This window comes from Hyperoodon ampullatus, assembly GCF_949752795.1.
Source record: "Hyperoodon ampullatus genome assembly, chromosome: 14".
In the NCBI taxonomy this organism is placed as follows: Eukaryota; Metazoa; Chordata; class Mammalia; order Artiodactyla; family Ziphiidae; genus Hyperoodon; species Hyperoodon ampullatus.
Genome location: NC_136927.1, coordinates 45,300,101 through 45,316,231, shown reverse-complemented (window position 1 = coordinate 45,316,231; position 16,131 = coordinate 45,300,101). Strand labels below are relative to the sequence as shown.

General features: G+C 39.2%; 2 protein-coding genes across 3 annotated transcripts in view; one reads left to right on the top strand and one right to left on the bottom strand.

The window, feature by feature from the left end:
• Positions 1–16,131, top strand: part of SEPTIN14 (septin 14) — a gene marked incomplete at both ends in the record, with an annotated part of 572,766 nt that overhangs the window by 7,796 nt on the left and 548,839 nt on the right. The gene's annotated exons all lie outside the window — the stretch shown is intronic.
• TPST1 (tyrosylprotein sulfotransferase 1) overlaps positions 1–16,131 on the bottom strand; it is a gene marked incomplete at both ends in the record, with an annotated part of 52,358 nt that overhangs the window by 16,990 nt on the left and 19,237 nt on the right. For both annotated transcript variants that reach the window (XM_079719628.1, XM_079719627.1), the window contains one exon: positions 9,249–9,447. In XM_079719628.1, the coding sequence (XP_079575754.1) occupies positions 9,249–9,447 (199 nt within the window). The remainder of the gene's footprint in view (positions 1–9,248; positions 9,448–16,131) is intronic.

Here is a 16,131-nt window from a genome sequence, read left to right as displayed (position 1 = left end):
TAGTGAGGGCAAATGGAATACGAAATAGCTAGAGAAAGAAAGAAATTACAAATACCATCCATGATCATGTGGCAGGTGCAGAAATGAGGACTACAATAGTGTTATAGATATTCTTCCTGCTTTGTTATGAATATACTTGAATAGATTAACTATTTCTTTTTTTTCCCCCTCCCTTTCCCATTCCCATATGCTCTAACATAAGGTGTGTTACTTAGGGCTGACTCTATATCTCAGTATTTAGGTTTCAGGATATCAAAGATGGAATGTGACTCAGCTAGGGGAGTAAATAAATATCACCCAGAAATGAATAAAGTGCAATGTGAAACACAGAGTCCCCTCTTTTGGGGAGATGGTTAATATGCTTTTAGTTTTGTAAGTGATCATTGCATCATGTAAGGTGGAAGTACAATGTCATTATCTTTATTTGGAAGTTAAATAGGGTTAAAATGGGAACGTATGTATGTCAGGCTGGCAAAGAGATGAACTGTGCTGGACTGGCCGTGGTCAACTGGTACCACCAACTACTTTTGTCTAAGGCAGAAAATTAAGTCTCCCATAATTCCCTTCCCGGTGTGGTTCTGAGTAAAAGGCTGCCAGTAAGAGAAAATATGATTTTCTCTTTTATGGAAGAGATTTATAAAATGGAAATGAAGCAGAAGCCATTATTCTCAAGACATGCAGTGCTTCTACAGACCTCTCCTAAAGCTCCCACTTCATCCCCATGGCATGCCTCACAGGTCCTTCCTTAGGCTCCCTTACTGAGGTCCCACTTTGACAGCTAGATGCAGTTTCAAGAGCTTCTCTGCAAACTCTGGCTTTCCACCCACCTCAGGCTTAAATTAATTAATTAATTAATGCCTATTTTCCTAATCTTTCTATGACAGATTTATCAGTTCATTCTCTATTCTTCTTTTATATAAAATGTCCAGTGTATGATAAAAATTTTCCAGACCCTCAGTTCTCCAGTTCTCCCACATCTGTGTAAGCCATAATTAACATATTAAACCCCTCACTCCTATAATACTTACAGTAGCTCTCTTTCCCCAACCGAATGCAGACTGATACAGTAATAAAGTACTGCCATAGCCACTGGAGCTCACTTCTGGGTGATGGAGCATTTCTCACATAAGTTAGAATACCTATGAACTGGGCCATAACTTCAAATATTGTCTACAAGAGCTTCATATCAGGATATAGTATTTTTGGTTGAAGAAATATTCTTATTCCTATGTCTAAGATTTATTTTGCTAATAAAAATCATTTTATTAAATACCTACTAATTCTCAAGTATTAAGTTTGGTGCTCAGGATACAAAATGCATATGTGGTCCTCGCCTTTGAAAAGTCCTTAGTATGAAAGAAGCAGCATATAATATAAACAATCATAATATAGTGTGATAACTGCAAGAGTAAAGGCAGGCACAAAGTATAGTAGAAGGATCTGTGGCACAGAAGAGGTGTCATTTGAGCTGAGTCTTAAAGGACAAAGTTGTAAAATGAAGAAGAGAAGCAAGATAATCAAGGCAGGAAGAAGAGTAAGTGCAAAGGTACAGAGGTATACAAATGTGCCAAAAGAATGAAAGGCAGGTAGTGGGGTGTGATTAGAAGGATAAAACGAGATAAGGTTGAAAAGGAAGGTTGGAAGCAGAAGACAAAGAATCTTAATGCTATTCTGAGTTCCATTATGGTTATGAAGCAGGAGGTCTCTGATTCGAACAATCAGAAAACACCAGATAAAGTAAACTTCATACTATTCTTTAGAGCCATCAAAAAGCAGTGGATGCAAAGAAGTCTAAATGAACCCAATTCCAGAGAAGGATGAGTTCTTCAAAGGTGAGCAAAGAGCCCCGTTCTACCTTCAATCAACTGCCTAGTCTGCATATAGGTAGGCAGAAAAGCAGGCCTACCAGAGGTGAAAGATTTTGCTGATGAGACAAAAAGAAGCTGAACTTTTAGTGGCAGTGTGGACTGGTATGATGGATCCAAATCTAGAAGAGCCCCAGGTGTAAAAATAAATCTCTTGGTCTAACAATTGTACCCCAAGGGCCTTTTGTTAAGTAAGTAACAGTGGGAGCAGAGCTAGAAAGGAGAGATCGCCCAATCTTTTTTTAAAATAAATAAATTAATTAATTTATTTTTGGCTGCATTGGGTCTTCATTGCTGTGCATGGGCTCTCTCTAGTTGTGGCGAGTGGGGGCTACTCTTCGTTGCGGTGCACAGGCTTCTCATTGCAGTGGCTTCTCTTGTTGTGGAGCATGGGCTCTAGGGCACGCGGGCTTCAGTAGTGGTGGCGCACGGGCTTAGTTGCTCCACAGCATGTGGGATCTTCCCAGACCAGGGCTTGAACCCGTGTCCCCTGCATTGGCAGGCGGATTCTTAACCACTGCACCACCAGGGAAGTCCGAGATCGCCCCGTCTTGTGTGGTCCTTAGCTTCCAGGGCCCTGCTGCAGTTGCAATCCAGAGGTGAAATAAATTAATTTAAGCTTCAACCCAACTCCCTGCCAGCTGTTATTTTTAAAAAGTCAAAGAAATCAACCTTTTATCTATAGCACACAGGAAACTGTGGGTTGGGCTAAAGGTCAAATCTCCATAATCTCATTTAAATCCAGAAGTAAACTAATTAAAACTGTTGCTCAGCCACAGCTAGGCCTGACACACTGAAATTTGAATGATCAGCCAATTACCCTAGCTGCCTGACAGAAAAAAGAATATGCCCTCTCTGGGAAAAATAAAGCAAAAATATTACCTAGGTTACTCTCTACTCTTCTTTTATACAAAAGGTACAGTATGAAACCAAAACTTCTAAGACATGTGAAGAAGCAAATAAGTATAACTCATAATTAAGAAAAAAGGCCAAAAGAGAGACCCATGTATAAGAACTTTAAAATAATTATTATAAATATGTTAAAAGAATTTAGGGACTTCCCTGGTGGCACAGTGGTTAAGAATCCACCTGCCAATGCAGGGGACACAGGTTCGATCCCTGGCCCGGGAAGATCTCACATGCCACAGAGCAAGTAAACCCATGCGCCACAACTACCGAGCCTGCGCTCTAGGGCCCACGAGCCACAACAAGAGAAGATACCGCAATGAGAAGCCCGCGCACTGCAACGAAGACCCAACACAGCCAAAAATAAATAAATGAATAAATAAATAAGAATTTAGAGGAAAAGATGAACAGAATGGGTGGAGAGATGGAGGATGCCAGCAGAGAAACGGAAATTCTAGAACTGAAAAATAAACTATCTGAAATGAAGTCACTGGATGGGATTAATGGCAGACCAGACACAGAAGAAGAAAGGAGCAATGAATTCAAAGATAGGTTAATTAAAAACAAATCAAACCTGAGGCCCAGACTAGAGATGGCAAAAGAGACAATCAGTGAATTTGGCGTATTTTAGTCAAACTGCCAAAAACTGGAGATAAGAGAAAAGTCTTATTAGCAGCCCCCCCAAAAAACCCCCAAAAACTATTCCACTCATAAGAATTTTAGTTGACTTCCCATAAAAACAATGAAAGCCAATAAAATAACATATTCTGAGCGCTGAAAGTAAAACAAACAAACGAAATCCAGAAACCTGTCAACCTAGAACTCTATATTCAGCAAAATATTCTCATATAATGGAGAAATAATGACATCTTCAGATAAACAAAAGCTGAGAGGATTAATAGCCAGCATACCCTTACTATAAGAAATACTAAAAGAATTTCATCAGGGTAAAAAGAAATGATTCCAGATGAAAATCTGAGTCTTCAGAAAAGATGAAAAAGACCATTTGTGGCCCACAGAAAAGTTTGCAGCTCTTGTCAGAGAGCAACTACCATAAACAAACAAATAAAAAAAGAGGTATAGCTATCAAGGGGAGCTAAGAGCCAATAGCGGAGATAAAATGAAATACTTAAACTAGACTGATGCAAAAGAAGGCAGGAAAAAAGAAAGAAAGGGACAAAGACATTCAAGTAGAAAAAAAACAGCAAGGTGGTAGATTTAAACCCAAACAGGTGAGTAATAACGTTACATGTAAGTAGATTAACTAGTCCATTTAAAGTCAGGGATTATGAGTTTAACAAACAAGACCGGCTATATCCACTTATAAGCAACATACTTTAAATATTAAAGACACAGATTAAGAGTAACAGGATGGAAAAAATATACCATGTACACTGTATGCATAAAAACAACGAAGTGGCTATGTTTACATCAGACAAACTAGACTTCCAGAGAGAAACATCAGAGATGATGAGAGACACTTCATAATTATGAGTTAATTCCTCAAGAATATATAAAAGGGTTTGCTCCTAATAATACTGATTCAAAACACATGAAGCAAAATTAACAGAAATAAAAAATAATCCTTTTCCAAAATTGATAAAATTAGACATCCCCTATCAATAAGAATTAGAAGATTTAAGCAACACTGTGAAACAACATGACTTAATTGATATTTATAGAATTCTGCAACAGCTGCAGAATACACATCCTCTCGAGTGACATGTGAGAACATATGCTGGCTATAAGGCAATTTTCAATATATTTCAAAGGACTGAAACCACACTGAGTAGTTCTCTAATGGTAAAGGAATTAACCTAGAAACAAACAATAAAAAGATCACCAGAAAATCTCCAAAGACCTGAAAAGTACATGCCATTCTAAGAAGTCTGGGCTCTATCCTATAGTACTAGTGGAGCTATTCAAGGTTTATGCAAGGGAATGATACATTCAGATATAATACATTCAGATTTGAACTTTTAAAAAATAACTTTCATTGAATATTTTAAATTCAGAAGAATGACTGAACACACTCACACACACAAAGGGGAATAAACCATAATTCATGTAAAAAATGAGGAGAAACTGAATTAAGGTATCTGAAATAGGATTGAATCAAGATATTTGCAAATGCAGAATAAAGGGGACTTGGTGACCAATTAATTACATGTGATCTGCAAAGCTAGTTAATCCTAACTAACTTTGGTGACTAGACAAATAGGAATGCTACGCATGGAGACAGGAAAAACAGGGAGAAGCAGTTTCTGATGGGTACAGGAACTAGAAAACACAGGTGTGCATTACAGGCTCTCCCTTTAATGCAAGAACATCAATTCTAACTGCTGCAGCTTCTTACTGTTTGGTTCAGGGATATAACCCAACTCCCCCTCCCAGCTCACTTAATTAATATTCAAGTTCCTTCTTGTTTGCTCTGTGGGTTCTGCACACTGATACGTGCTTTTCCATTTGACTATTTGCTCTTCTTTAGTACTGTCTAGTCTGGTTTTCAACTGGATATTCCATTCACACTTGGATCTGCTTTTCAGCTCACTCTCCAGGTTTAGTAACCAGGTCTTTGAACTGTTTTTTGGCTTGACCCACGTGTCCTGAGGACTCTGCTCCTCATACCTGCTCACTGGCTCATAGACAACGCAAATACAGATAAACACAGCCTCATCCCACCCCTATTGTAGATTCTTGCTCAGTTTAGTGAACAATCCATCTAGCTTCTGCCTATCAGGGAACAACTTTGGACAATAAGTTCATTTGGACATTGAGTTTGAGGTCTTTGTGAATATCCAAGTGGAGAGATACAGAAAGCAGTTGGGAAAAAATGAGCCTAGGGCTCAGGAAAGAGACCCAGTAGGAGATAAAGATTTATGATCATCAGCAAATAGGTTGTAATGAAAATCACATGAGCGGATGAGCTTAAGGAGACTATAAAACAGAAGTCTTTAATCTGATACGCTTTAGGGGCATCTATGAATCCACTGAAATTGTGGGTAAAATTCTGTGTATGTATGTGTCCGCATTTCTCAGACAGGGATCCATAAATTTCATCAGATTCTCAAAGGTCTATAACTCTAAAATGATTAAAAACCTATGGCGTGGGCTTCCCTGGTGGCACAGTGGTTGAGAGTCCGCCTGCTGATGCAGGGGACGCGGGTTCGTGCCCCGGTCTGGGAGGATCCCACATGCCGCGGAGCGGCTGGGCCCGTGAGCCGTGGCCGCTGGGCCTGTGCATCCGGAGCCTGTGCTCCGCAGCGGGAGAGGCCACAGCGGTGAGAGGCCCGCGTACTGCAAAAAAAAAAAAAAAACCTATGGCGGAGGGAGATGGCTAGAATGTAACCTAGAGGGCACTCCTTACTAAAATGTGCTACAATTGTGGGATTAGAGACCATGGTGGGAAAGGGTGTGGAATATGTTAGCATTTCATTTCCAATTCACCATCTGAGTCACAGCAACCATGAAGCACATGATTTTCTATTCAAAATTGGGCAACATGTCCCCAAAATACAATGACTCAGACACCAGTACTTCTAGATTACTCAAAATTGTATGAAAACTAGAATTTTTAGGCCTAGAGATTTAGATTCTATATTCCCAGCGAAAACGTGAATTTCTTCCCCACTCCCATCCCATAAATAAAGGGCACAATCTCGGCAGCCACCTTCTTTCTCTGGAGTCCATCTCATGTCACAGCTGACAATCGAAGATCACTTTTTAAGCATTACTTTATGAAACTTCATGATCATCAACTGGATATATTAGCACCTGAGTTTTTATAGGCAAAAAGCTCTGAAAATATATAGTCCAACCCCACAAAACAAGGATGTCAGCTTGTATGCATTATCACAAAGTGCTCAAAAGTGCAATTATAGTTCACACTTTATCTTTTTTTCCTCAAAATTATTTGTCACTTTAGACGTAGAGAAAGATGGTGGGGAGGTTTTTTCCAGTGTGCATTTTGAAACTCTTTCAAAAGCCACAAATGTGTATGAAACAAATTCTCTAGTCACAAGGATTCAAACCACAGCATTCTTCCCTACTTAACCACTCAAGCAAGCCAAGAATAATCTAGCTGGTCAACTCACATGTAGGAAAACTATAATGTCTACTACTTGGGGAACCTCTAAATATCACTTACACATGTACCTTGGTTTATAAAAACCATTTCAGTATTGTACAAAGGAGAAAGCTATGAATTACCAATTACCAAGAGATTAAAAAGGACTATGATAATGCACTGTATACTTCATCTTTAGCAGAAGGTAATTCACAAAACTTTAACACATATAAAACTTTTTTCAAACTTAAATGTTTCGTAAAAGAATATATACATATAGGTAATAACTGGAAAATGTTCAATTATATTAATCAATGAAACCTATTAAAATTAGAAAAACTCTAAAATAAAATTACCTATATTATGCTGGTAGTTCAAAAGAATAAAAAAAAATTTATCAACATATATCATGCACCTTAAAAAAATTTCAGATATTTTGATGTGGTTTAATTCCACTTTCATTAGTCTAGCCCTAAAAAACCCCCCACTAAAATGTAGTATGTGCAAAGATGTTCACTGTAGCACTATTTGTCAAACAGAAAATTGTAAACAGCAAAAGAAAAATGGTAAGATAAATTAGAGAACATATACTAGGGAAACATTTTATTTGTTTGTTCATTCATTCATTCATTCACTTACTACTGTGTTTCATAAAGGATTTAAGGTGGCTCATAAAATGATTTATTTATACAACCATGAAAAATTATGTTTAAAAAGCATGTGCACAATGAGAAAATGCTCATGAATATTAAGTGGAAAGGGCTGAATACAAGATTGTGTGTGTGCAAAAGTGAGATGTAAGACAAGTATTCTTACCTTTGTTTAACAAAATGCAAAGAAGAAAGAGAAATCCATCAAAATGCTAAAAATGGTATTTGTCTGGGTGGTAACATTATAGGTGAATTTTATTCTCTTATCTTTTTAATTTTATAAGTTTTATAAACTAAGTTTATATATTTTTTTCTTTTTTTTCTTTTTTTTTTTTTTTTGCGGTACGCGGGCCTCTCACTGTTGTGGCCTCTCCCGTTGCGTAGCACAGGCTCTGGACGCGCAGGCTCAGCTGCCATGGCTCACAGGCCCAGCCGCTCCGCGGCATGCGGGATCTTCCCAAACCAGAGCATGAACCCATGTCCCATGCATCTGCAGGCGGACTCTCAACCACTGCGCCACTAGGGAAGCCCCTAAGTTTATATTTTTATAATAATGCTTGTATGTATGAAAAATATAAAAAGGATAAAGGTTATTTTAAAAATTAAAAAAAAATCTGCCTCCATATATGATGGTTTATAAGAAAATAGCTCTTCATATATAGCCACTAATAACTTGAAAAAAGAAAACAAAAGTAATATCTAAGTGTAAAAAATCCAGATGGAAATCAGCCTCATGAAATATAAGTTTGTTTTTCGATTAAAGGTATCGACAGAAGAACAGAATAAAGAGATGATATAAGGTTGTGGTGAGGAGAGGAAACTGACATAAAAAAAAAATACCAGAGAAAGGCAAGGAATTTTAATCTTGAAATCCAACAGCGTATCAGTGAACTTACGCTAACATGGTTGTCTTATTTAAACTGTAGTTTCAAAAAATACCACATCTATAGACAGAAAGTAGAACTGTGGTTGCCAGGGGCTGGAGGAAGGGGGAATGGGTAATGATTACGTAGTTTCAGTTTGGAAAGATGAAAAAAGTCCTGGAGATGGATGGTGGTGACAGTTCTACAACAATACGAATGTACTGGACTGTACACTTATAACTTGTTAAAATGGTAAATTTTGTTATTTAAATTTTACCACAATAAAAAATACATTAAGGTATGATTTGAAATAGATTATACAGGTAAGGTATATATTCACATTTTTTGAGTTTTCAGCTTTTCTCAAATATTATAAAGATGTGAGAATAACTTATAAAAGAAGTAGTTGTAACTACACTTTAATAGTAACTTTCTCTCAATCAGAGGGTTGTTTATTGTACCTATGTAATAATTCTTCTCATGTAGCCAATGTTTAGTTTTCAAGTATCAAGAAATCATGCCTCATCTAAACAAAGGTTTAAAAGTAAAGTAGCCATTAGATTCAAAGTAAAAAGAAACTAGAAGTAAGTGAGGTCACTAATAAATCTGGTGTTTATGCAAATTTATGATAATCAGCTATGAGACTAAATCTCCCCAACAGTAAGCACCATTCTTAGAAATTGGGAAAAAGAGATTAAAGAACTGTCCCCATAGTCCCTGGAAAGAGCCACAGTTATCCTTAAAATGCAGTGGAAGATTTCTGATGATAAAGCATTTTACAAATAGGATTTTTCTAATTTAAAATAATTTTCTGATCATAAAAAAGCAAGCAACAAAACTTTTTAGGACCCACGTTCCATACCCAGTTTTCTCAATTCACTTTAAAAATCTCACTTACCCTTCTAGTGTTTTCAAGGATTTTGGGATCAGGTTTTCCATAGTTAGGTGGATTGGCATACGGGTCATATCCAAGTTTGGCAAGCATGGGTGCAATCACTGCCATGTCTTGTAAAACATCTGCAGGTATCTTCCCAACCCATTTTGACAGAGCTCCCACATTGACTGGCTTGATGACTTGGTCTGTAGATCTCTCCACTCTGAAAACAATATAATGTGAATAAACATGTATTTAGAATACTGAAAACAGTACTGGAAATTTTTTTTTTTTTTTTTTGCTGTACGCGGGCCTCTCACTGTTGTGGCCTCTCCCATTGCAGAGCACAGGCTCCGGACGCGCAGGCTCAGCGGCCATGGCTCACGGGCCCAGCCGCTCCGCGGCATGTGGGATCTCCCCGGACCAGGGCACGAACCCGTGTCCCCTGCATCAGCAGGCGGACTCTCAACCACTGCGCCACCAGGGAAGCCCCTGGAAATCATTTTTGATGACTTTAAAAATTACAAGTCTCCAGATTATAAAAGCTATTGAGAAAGAGTGCATTTTCCAGGCTTGACATTACTTACTAAACTTTTTTTTTTTAATGTTCTCAATCTGACAGCAATTATTGGTAACCTCAGATTCCTAGAAATAGGAAAAACGGTCAGGTGAAAACATCTGCACAGAATGTATTGACACTTTAATTACAACGTTCAGAAAAACATAACAAAGATAAGACTGCTTAGAAAAACAGCTGGTCAACTTACTTGAAATACATAAAAATAAAAACCACAAGTAAATAAGATGGCTTGATGAATGATGACTACAGGAACAGAAAGATGGACACATTATGTGATAAAGCAAATATAGCAAAATGTTAATTGTAGCTAGTGGGTATAACTCTTTCAGTTCTTTGTATGTTTGAAATTTTTCATAATAAAATATTGGGGGGGAAATAGTCAACCATAATCCACTGACTGCAAAATATTCATTTGTCCTATTTTTCTGTTGATTTCCTAAAGAACCCTATTTTCTAAGGAAGAAAAAGGAGTGCTATTTATGACTTTCGATATTACAAAATAAATGTGTTCTACCTCTTGACCTAGAAATTTACCTTAAGCTTATAGTGACACTATATCTGACGAAATAACTCATAATCTTAGGGTAAAATATAATCTAAAATGACATCTAGATTGAAATTGTATCTGAACTAGCAGATTTTGGCCAAATGACTATCAAACAAAAGTGCCTAAGAGAGTTTTATATCATAATACATTAGAAGTCATTCAAACAGTATTCTAATAAAAGGTTAAAAAGATCTTTTTCTTTTAAGTTTTTGATCTCTCGCCGCAGATAACGATTATTTGATGAAGAATCCCTCAAAGGGGCTCCACTCCTTAAAAAATACACAAGAGAGGACTTCCCTGGTGGTGCAGTGGTTAAGAATCCGCCTGCCAATGCAGGGAACACAGGCTCGATCCCTGGTCTGGAAAGATCCCACATGCCGCAGAGCAACTAAGCCCGTGTGCCACAACTACTGAGCCTGTGCTCTAGAGCCTGTGAGCCACAACTACTGAGCCCGCCATGCCACAACTACTGAAGCCCACACGCCTAGGGCCTGTGCTCCGAAACAAGAGAAGCCACCACAATGAGAAGCACGCACACCACAGCAAAGAGTAGATCCCACTCTTTCTTTAGTAAAGAACATCCTGGTTTGTCCAGGACAGGTCCAGTTTATACCGACTGCCCCCAGCTTAATTACGAACATCACATCCCACTCACACCCACAAATGTTAAAGTTTGTATGATGAATTATATAGTGAATGAATTATATCCATATACCCTGCACACACCCAAAAACTAAGATGGTCCAAAACTGAACCCATCAACTTCTGCTCAAAATCTACTCCTCTTCATATACATTTTATCTTGATAAATGTCACCACCACCTATCTACAAGGCAAAACCAGAGATCTCAGATGGGACAGGGAGAAAGCAAGATCACTCCCAAGTTATCCAGTTCTAGAGACCCTATCTTTGAGTAGGAAAATCTCTCCTCCAGTCTTACTGCCACTAAACTTAGTTCATGTCACCATCATTTCTCACCCAGATTACTACAAAAGCCTCCTAATTTCCCTTCATTTAAGTAGTTGGCTTCCTTGCCCAACTACCTATCCTTCCACCAGACTATAAGGAAGGTCTATGTTTTATTAATTTCACAATCACCAGTATCTAGCATATTAACATATAACAGATGCCCAATAAATGTTTATTAAACTAATGAGTAAAAGCTTTTCATGGGGGAAAAAAACCCTACAAATTTAGTTTATACAAACATACGCAAGAGGTCAAGGATCATATATTAATAAGGAGATCAACTGCCACAAGATGAAATAACTAGGGACTTCCCTGGTAGTCCAGTGGTTCAGAATCCACCTTCCAGTGCAGGGGACGTGGGTTCGATCCCTGGTCAGGGAACTAAGATCCCACATGCTGTGGGGCAACTAAGCCCACGCAACGCAACTACTGAGCCCGCGCGCTCTGGAACCCATGCGCCACAACTAGAGAGCCTGCGCACCACAACTAGAGAGGAGCCCACGCACTGCAATGAAAGATCCCACGTGCCACAACTACGACCCGACATAGCCAAATAAATAAATAAAAAGAAAATAAAAATATCTAGTATATAAACAAACATACTTTATAAAAAAAAAAAAAATGAAGTAACTAGAGAACATCCAAGCGCTGAACTGTGTGATATTTACTGTGGATGCACTAGGAACACTAGAGAATGGGAGTCACATCTGCAGAGATAAACATCGAGAAAAAAATGCTTTATAGTAAACAAAAAATAATTTCTGTTCATTCTATGTCAGGTACTTTGCATATGATATCTACTTTAATCCTTGAAACAACCTTAAGAGAAATATTATCAGTCCCTTTTTTTCAACTGTGTTAACTGAGACCCATAAGTGATTTATCTAAAGTCACACAGTCTGGAAATAATGGCGTTAGAATTTGAACTTACGTCTGTCTAACTCCAAAGCACCTGTTTTATCCAGTTTCTCTTACTGCTGTCCTATTGACGTCAAATCACATCTTGATTTTTACATTCTATGCTTCCCTGAAAACCTTGGCCTCTTGTTCTATACTGCATAGACTAAGTGGTTTTGCCACAGTGATAACATACTACACATGTAATAGGTATATACAGGGCTGTGCCGGTAACACTTTACAACCTGATCTCTGAGAAGGGAAGGGTCATAATTTGTAGCATCTACTGATGACCAATGGTGTAAATACTCCCACCATGGATGATTTCAAGCTACCAACATGATGTCATTGACCACAGAGTTGAGAAGAGATGCAAAAAAATGGGTTCACTGTAGCTGGCGCAATCCAGCTCCAACAGACCACTGGATATCTATAGGGTCACAATCTCGTCTCAAATTCTGAAATCCAAAAACTAAACATTTTCCTGTAACTCATGTGGCAGCAAAACATAACCTGAACTGATAGGAATCTATTTAAAGTCTTTATTCTTCTTGGCATAAACTATCATACTCTTTAATGCAGAAATACTGATGTCCTTGATTATAGAGTGTTGACCCAGAACAAACAGAGGATGTTATATAATATGTGTTATGTACACCATATGACCTTTCTAGAATCCAAAAATTTTGGATTCTGAAACATATCTGTGTTAAGCACTGAAGTCACACATAGGGTCTCATATGTCGTGACTGGGAAGTTGGGAATGATAGAAGGGTTTTAATCACAGGACTGACAAGACTAGATTGTTCTTATCTGCATTCAATGTTGAAAACTATGGGAAGAGTAGATTGAAGGATGGGGTAACCTGGGGTCAGAAAAACCAGTAAAGACATTCAACTATATATTGAAAGAATTGAGAAATGATTAATGCTCCAACTACAGCAAATGACATAGAGATGGAAAGAAAAAACTTCCACCGATTTTTTAAAATAAATTTATTTATTTTTGGCTACATTGGGTCTTCATTGCTGCGTGTGGGCTTTCTCTAGTAGTTGTGGCGAGCGGGGGCTACTCTTCATTGCAGTACACGGGCTTCTTTTTTTTTTTTTTTTTTTTTTTTTTTTTTTTTTTGCGGTATGCGGGCCTCTCGCTGTTGTGGCCTCTCCCGTTGCGGAGCACAGGCTCCGGACGCGCAGGCTCAGCGGCCATGGCTCACAGGCCCAGCCGCTCCGCGGCATGTGGGATCCTCCCAGACCGGGGCACGAACCCGTGTCCCCTGCATCGGCAGGCAGACTCTCAACCACTGCGCCACCAGGGAAGCCCAAAATGTACTGTTTTTTTGTTGTTGTTGTTGTTGTTTTGTGGTACGCGGGCCTCTCACTGTTGTGGCCTCTCCCGTTGCGGAGCACAGGCTCCAGACGCGCAGGCTCAGTGGCCATGGCTCACGGGCCCAGCTGCTCCGCGGCATGTGGGATCTTCCCAGACCGGGGCACGAACCCGTGTCCCCTGCATCGGCAGGCGGACTCTCAACCACTGCGCCACCAGGGAAGTACACGGGCTTCTTATTGCAGTGGCTTCTCTTGTTGTGGAGCACGGGCTCTAGGCAAGCAGGCTCAGTAGTTGTGGCACATGGGCTTAGTTGCTCTGCAGCATGTGGGATCCTCCCAGATCAGGGCTCAAACTCGTGTCCCCTGCATTGGCAGGTGGATTCTTAACTGCTGTGCCACCAGGAAAGACCCCATAGATTTGTTTTTAATTGATCAGACTTAGTGGTCAATTAGATATGGGGAGGAGAGAAAGGAGTCTAGATGAATTCGTACTTGACTTGAGGGACTGAATGGACCGTGTTTTCATTCATTACAATAGCATGGAAGAAAAGCATAAGTATTGTTGCTTAGTTTTGTTTCAGATGTAGGGAACAAAGGAAAAGAGGTAAATTGATAGTAGTAAGGAAGTTACCAAAAGTCTAAAGGAAAATTAGAGTTGACTAAGAGACTGAAATGTAGTATGTGCTCAGTAAACAATAGCTAGTATTACTTTTGCATCCAGAATATAGCACTGGTTCAGAAGAAAAATGAAAGCCATTATTTATCATGATGATTGATTTAAAGATAAAGTCCAACCATCTCTTCTCTGAAAGAGATAGAATTCTAAAATGAAAAGGCTTTATGTTATGTAACCACTGAGTCACAAGATTCACTAGTAGCAAATGCAGTTGCCATGGACTCCTTAGGGGGAAGAACTTGGGAAGGCATACTGCGTATCACTCAGGTGTTTCTCTTTAAGGCAGCAGTAATGGCATTTTATATTGATTGAGCATAAAATTCATATTAAATATTTTTTGAACACCCACTATGGGTCAGGTAAAGTGTTAGATACTAAGTATGCAAAGATGACATGACTAGGTCATGGCCTTCCTCTCAAGAAGCTCAGAGTCCAGTAAGAGAGATAAGCATACACATGATTAATATGCAGCATGATAAATGTGATGACAGAGGTTAGAAACCATATTATGGCAATGCAGATGACAGAACTAGGTCATTCCTCTCCTAGGGCGTGACATGAGTCAGAGTAAGTTACCAAGTAGCTAAGGTAAAGATTAGTAATCTGTGGGTCACAGGCTAAATCCAGTCCTACTGCCTGTTTTTGTCTGGCCTTCAAGCTAAGAATGGCTTTACATTTTTAAATGTTTTTTTAAAAAATCAAAAGAATAATATTTTAAACACATGAAAATCATATGGAATTCAAATTTCTATGTCACAAAGTGGGTTTTTTTTTTTTGTTTGTTTTTTTGGCCATGCCATGCAGCATGCAGGATCTTAGTTCTCCAACCAGGGATTGAACCCATGCCCCCTGCACTGGGAGCACAGAGCCTTAATCACTGGACCACCAGGGAAGTCCCAAAAAGGGTCTTTTCTTTTTGGCTGCACGGCATGTGGGATCTTAGTTCCTGGACCAGAGATTGAACCCACGCCCCCTACAGTGGAAGCAGGGATTCTTAAAAACACAGAACACAAAAGATGAACGTTAAATGGCATATAGAAAAGGGAGTGACAATTAGACCGACAGCAGATTTCTCAACAGCAACAACTACAACTAGTGGACAGTGGAATAATACCTTCAAAGTACCAAGAGAAAATTACTGCCAACCCAGACTGAATAGAACAAAAATAATCTTCCAAAAATTAAAGACTTTTTCAAATAAATCTTAGAATAAATAAAAATCCTAAGTCCATACTATGCACAAATGTAAGCAGCAAAAACTGAACAAAATCCCATCTTTTAGGCAAAAAAAATTGGGAAAAGGGACCACTGGAGTCTAAAGAGTATTATAAGAAACATCCTCATTATTTTTTTTATTTTTATTTTTTTGTGGTACGCGGGCCTCTCACTGTTGTGGCCTCTCCCATTGCGGAGCACAGGCTCCGGACGCGCAGGCTCAGCGGCCATGGCTCACGGGCCCAGCCGCTCCGCGGCATGTGGGATCTTCCTGGACCGGGGCACGAACCCGTGTCCCCTGCATCGGCAGGCAGTCTCTCAACCACTGCGCCACCAGGGGAGCCCTTCCTCATTATTTTTGACAGTTTTCTCTCACCTCTTTGTCCTAATGGTGGCACCCAGCACGCAGAAATGCATAGTGATGGTGCAGGCAGCTAAAATGCTGAGTGAAAGCCATATTTCTGGCCAGAACAACAAGAAATGTAGCCTCTGGGAGTCAGGGAGTGTTAGGGAGAAATCAAGGGAAAGAGAGAGCCAGACAAGATGGGAATAAAGACACAGGCCTACTAGAGAATGGACTTGAGGATATGGGGAGGGGGAAGGGTAAGGGTAAGCTGTGACAAAGTGAAAGTGGCACGGACATATATATACACTACCAAACGTAAAACAGATAGCTAGTGGGAAGCAGCCACAT